Source organism: Primulina huaijiensis, chromosome 3 (genome assembly GCF_012295235.1).
Source record: "Primulina huaijiensis isolate GDHJ02 chromosome 3, ASM1229523v2, whole genome shotgun sequence".
In the NCBI taxonomy this organism is placed as follows: Eukaryota; Viridiplantae; Streptophyta; class Magnoliopsida; order Lamiales; family Gesneriaceae; genus Primulina; species Primulina huaijiensis.
The window spans coordinates 4519394-4525393 of NC_133308.1; the positions used below are offsets into that span (position 1 = coordinate 4519394).

Below are 6000 nucleotides of genomic sequence, written 5' to 3' on the forward strand. Positions count from 1 at the left end.
TGGTTTAACCAAATCTTGATTGGGCCCATGTCATAATTTTTTTTTTTGAAATCAGGCTCATGTCATAGAGAAAGTTTTCACGAATTTTTATCTATGAGACGGGTCAACTCTATCGATATTCACAAAAAAAAAGTAATAGTCTTAGCATAAAAAGTAATAATTTTTCATGGATGACCCAAATAAGAGATTCGATCCACGAAATTGATCCGTGAAACCGTCTCATAAGAGTTTTTGTGAATTAAAATATATGATATGTTACTAATTTTTCATTTCTATCCTGACCTTTCGGGTGGCTTCGTCTGTGTCTCTGATCGTCTTACAAAAAAACATACTCTATATTTAATTTCTTTTGATCTTTCACCATATATTATACATTTAAATTTTTTTTAAAAATTAAAGATTATTTTATGACTATATATACACTTACGCATGCATATAATCATCCTCAATGGTTTAATAATTGAAATTTATGAATAAAATTAAATTAAATTCAAATGAATAACAAATATAAAATTTTTTTGAATATATTTTATGATTAAAATAAATTTGTGGTTCAATAATTTCATATGTAAGCTAAAATCAAACGTCATTTTGACAAAAAAAAATGGCTGGATCTTTGGCCCAGTGAGTTTTTGGATATATAAAATGTAATTTATGAAATAAGTTCGTGTATACATAAAAAAAAAAAATGGAAACGGGAATTTTTGGGAGTTTTTTTTTATAAGTAGGTCTCTTGTGAGACGGTTTCACGAATCTTGATCTGTGAGACGGGTCAACCCTACCGATATTCACAATAAAAAGTAATATTTTTTAATGGATGACCCAAATAAGAGATCCGTCTCACAAAATACGACCTGTGAGAGCGTCTCACACAAGTTTTTACTTTTTTTTATTGCATGGGAAACGCAAGCCACCAAGGAAAATTATATTGGTGTAGAAGACTTCTCTTTCCACTTAATTTTTCTTGCATTATATAGTTGAACATTATCATTTTAACTAAAAAATATTGTATATGAATAAAATATAGAAAAATTCTTATGAGATTATCTCACAGATGAATTTTGTGAGACATATTTTCAACCCGATCCAGTCTATGAAAAATTAGTTTTTTATGCCAAATATTAATTTTCCTTATAAATATGGATTGGGTCAAATTGTCTCACAAATATAGATCCGTAAGACTGTCTCACAATTCAATAGATATTTTTTATGAATGTCAACTAAGTATCGTAAGTAAATTGCTCCCGGTTGTTCAATCATTTGAAACCAGAGTCATTCTTTGATAAATGATCACTATGAGTCAGACTCAATAGAATTTTATCAATTCAATAAAATAATACAGACTTGTTTAATTTCTTTCAAAACCAAAATCAAACCACAATCATTTGTAAATGTAATAGAAAATTTACAATTTCAGTATTATAAATTGATATGTTTTTTTGTTTTTATCTTCTTTTTTGCTCGACGCAGTTAAGTTTACTGAATATTGCTTAACTGACATCGATGCTCTCATACATACCATATGCTACGTTAATAAAGTTTATGTTACATTGTTACTCATAAAATCGAAAGTCAGGAAACATAATTGGTGATTAAATGTCAATTTTTTTAAAATCTATTTGACATCATAGAAAGGGCACCTAATAAATCACTAACCTGTAATTACAAAGTTTTAATAATAAACCAGATTTCTTAAATTAAATTTCATTTTATATAATTAATAACTCGTTAGATAACTCCTTAACAATTATAAATGATTAAGATTTGCCATCTTATAATAAATTTTGGTTGAAACTTCAACATATCTTTATTGAATCTCATAAACAATAGCCATTAAAAATCTGGTTATATATTACATTTTTTTAGTTTTTTTTAAAAAATTACTGCTTTATTGATAATGCATTATAGTTTTTAAATAAATAAACTAGTTAGAAGGGCGACTAAATCAATATTTACAGAAATTTGAACGACTAACAAAAAAAACTGGAAAAGAAAAAATTACTTGAAGTAAACCAACAACCTTAAGTAAAAACAACATGTTTTTAGAGAGAGTTTATTGAGAATAATTCTCTCCATATTCCAACATCATTATATCATACGAGTCCCTCAAATTTTAATAGAAGTTGACATCTTGTATTGATTATCCAAATGCTAAAATTCCATCACATCGAAGGACTGAGAACTTGCCGCTTTACTAAAAAATATAGTTGATTGCAATAGTGCTACTCAAATCTTTTAAACTATACAGCAGCTCAAGCACCACGTCTCGATTGATATAACAAACACAAACAGTTATCACTCGAACAATCTCCCTCTCAATAATTGCGCTCCTAACAATCAATGAGAATTGAATCCGTGATCTTGGCTCTGATTCCAATTGTAGGACTTAGCGTTTGCTGCTTTACCAAAAATTATAGCTGATGGTAATGGTACAACTCAAATCTTTTAAACTATATAGTTAGGGATGACAATTGGGTTGGATTCGGGTAAGATTCCTCATTCTCTGTCCTCATTTTCATTTATTTTATTCAACTTCTTCTTCATCATCCTCATCGGGTATTGAATTTCATCGACATTCTCATACACGTAAGAGGATTGAATATTCATATCAAACCCAGATATCATATTATCACCCCTAATTGCATGTTCTCATATTTGAATTATTCGAGTAAGATATAAATATTTACAAAATTGTTCATAATAATAAAAAATTAAATATAAAAATTAGAAAATGAAATATTAGAAACAATTTATCCTACACAAATAACATCAACTCTATACTAATAATATTCTTCATTTCATCCAACTAATATCATTTAACAAAAGCATATTAGAATGAATATCATAACCGAAAAATCATATGTGTGTGTGTGATTGGGTATTCGGGTTGGGTATGAGAATGATTCTTAAATATCAGTCTCCATCCACACACCCAAAAATCCCTATACTCGATTACTTATTTATTTAATCGGATAAAAAAAATTTATTCATACCAAATTTCATTAAATATTTTAAGGAGCTATTTGTGCCTAATTAACATAACCTGTACTGCCAAATCAATAGACTCGTGCACATACGCGTCCAAACTAGTCCAGATGCATCACGAAAAATAATAATTTTGTTTGGCCTAATATAATTATATATTTATGAAAATTCAATAAAATTGATTTCCGGGCGTGGCATTAGGTATTAGGGTGGGCAGTACTCTTTAATTATATTACATCAGAAAATTTTGAAGCAAAGATCGGAAATTTAATTACTCTAGGGTTTGATATATGGAACACGATATATATGTGTGCGTGCGCGCGTGCGTCTTTATTTTTATATTACTTTTATTGGTAAAATTTTGGGGGGCTAGAATATTAAATTTGTTTATTTGGACTCACTGAAATGGCATTAAAGATCACCAAATTTTACCAACTTTTATAATTCATTTATTTGATTATTTGAACCTTACATTTTACAATTTATCTAGGGATCGTCGGTAGTATTTTAATTTGATACATGGATGTTCCCATGCTTATATTGAAGAAAATTTAAAAATCTTATTATCGTATTTGAATTTCTTTTGGGTTGTAATTGGATTGAATTATTTAATTTGGACAAAAATATTTGATTTATTAAAAATCCGTCACAATTATTATTAAGATTACTTAACTTCGGCAGACTACCATGAGACAAAAGATCTTATTTCTAAAGAGATTTTGTCTAGAACTCCTCTATGTATAAAGTACTCAATATTGAAATAATTTCATAGATTTTCTTGACTTTGTCCACATAACAACAAACAATTCGAAATACCTCCATCATTTCTAGAATATTTTCGATTCAAATAGAAATGATTCGAAGCAAACTATTCATATGAAAAGGGTTTTTATCCATTGATAATTTGTGAAGAGTTTAACCATAAATAATTTCTTAATCAGTCCATCAAATAAGTAGAAGATTCATTACACCGTAAAATGTTACCCTATCATAACATGATGTGCTTCCAATTCCAATAAAAAAGTAACACATTCATAGTATTTGACATACGAAAAACGGCTAAAAAAATTCGACCCTGGGTTATGAAGATCGTATCGATAAAATCAAGTGTATATGTTTAGATATTACCAAAAAATAACAAATTATTATATACATTAATTTGATACTCGAGAGTAGTACTAACTGAATTATATTTTCACTTTCTTAAAATTTATTGTTACAAAGAACCAAATATAAAATACCCTTTCGAACCAGTAGTGGTGCAAGTTTCAAAGTAATTATAAGCATCATGCACTCTTACTTTCTGGCTCATCGAGTCGGTGCAGTTAACTATGCATGGCTTCGATTTAAGACAAAAGCCAGGCCATCATCTGCTTATGTTTCTCGACACCGTTTACGTTGTCAATATCCGAAATCCAGTGCGACAATATGTTTTCATCTTCTCCCCACGATATCGATCCCTCCCATTCAACATCTCCACTATTTATTCCCACATGATCAAAATCACATGGTTCCCTTTTTGGGGTTTCCTTCTTCATCTCCAGTTTCTCTCTGTCATCATTATCCAGCTCCACCAATGTTTCATCTGCTCGATTCGACGTACCGATTATCATCAAACTGTCCTCATGTTTCGTGATATCATCCTTCATCTCGCATGAAATCTGACCACTATCCATTGATCCTGTGGATTTCTCGTTAATTTCCGTGCTGGCTCCGCTATACAAATCCGTATCGTCGTGAATATTAATCGACGGCCAGGCTTCCATGGCTTCTTCTGTATTGGTAGTATTCTCCTTATGATCAGATGGTGTGGTAGCTATATTTTTTCGGGTATTCTTGACGGATGCTCGCTTGCGAGGCAGCTTCACTGGCGGCGGGGGAGCCGCCTGAGGATTGGGCTGTGGGGAAGTGCTGTGTATTTTTCTGCTTAAACGAGAGTTCCAGTAATTCTTGATCTCATTATCGGTCCTGCCCGGCAACTGACCCGCTATCAAACACCACCTAAACGTCAACCCATTCATTAATTAAGTAGTTGCTAGCAATTAACGTAAATAAAGTCGAAAGCCAACTTTAAATTAAATTTAACATAATTATCAGATCATTTCAATATCAAGAATAATCTATTTTACATATATCCATGAATTCTTTCTATATCAAATTGCTAGATAAATTTATATTCAAAATATATTATGTACTTTTTAAAAATATAACTTTAGTAAGAAATAAAGACTGGCCTATTGCCCAGTGATGCATGGAGATTGATGATTATATCTTCTTCCTCGGATGAAAAATTGCCTCGCTTCAGATCGGATCTCNTACCCGCATTCTTGGGCAAGGATCTCCAGGAGCCTTCTCCATTATGATGAATATAGTTTCTAAGCATTTCATCTTCTTCTGCGGTCCATCTACCTCTTCTCAGACCTAATTTCTCGCAGCATGGAGTTCTTCCCATATTATTTTTATTTTTTCGCAAATCCAACGTGCGAAAACACAAAAACTAGGCTCAATGTAAGACCTAAATGTGCATATTTATAGAGGTAGCTCCATTAATTCTCTACAAATTGATTTGCCCCACCTAGCTGCAAATGCAGCCTCCTTCCATTAATTAATTAATTAATTAATTAATTAATTTAAAATGTGGATGTTTGATAATTAGCCTACCTATACATGATAGAAGCCAGTATAGTAATTGGTATTGATATTAACTAATTAAAGTTCCCTATTGAATCCTAATTTAGGAGTGACGAATCACGAAAACAACAAAGTATTTCGATAAGAAACATAATTAATTAAGTTAAATTATTTTTCTGTAAAATTTTAACTAGTATTGGTGTACAAGGGATCTACTGCATATTTTACGGTGTATTTTGCATGCATAACATAAATAATCAGATATTTGACTATTTGCAAATTATTCATATGTTGGTGTTTAATATGTTATCGCATGTGTGTGCACTGATTAGATAGATCATTTAGCAGTTTCGGTACCATATTAAGTTTACTGCTCAAGGAGAT

The 6000-nt window shown here is 30.7% G+C and overlaps 1 protein-coding gene across 1 annotated transcript; it reads right to left on the bottom strand.

The window, feature by feature from the left end:
* Positions 1-4127: 4127 nt before the first annotated feature.
* LOC140971992 (uncharacterized) lies at positions 4128-5437 on the bottom strand. Its single transcript, XM_073434463.1, has 2 exons — positions 5220-5437; positions 4128-4986 (listed from the first exon to the last, which is right to left on the bottom strand). The coding sequence occupies exons 1-2, from the start codon at positions 5435-5437 to the stop codon at positions 4332-4334; spliced, it is 873 nt and encodes a 290-aa protein (XP_073290564.1). The 3' UTR covers positions 4128-4331.
* Positions 5438-6000: the final 563 nt, after the last annotated feature.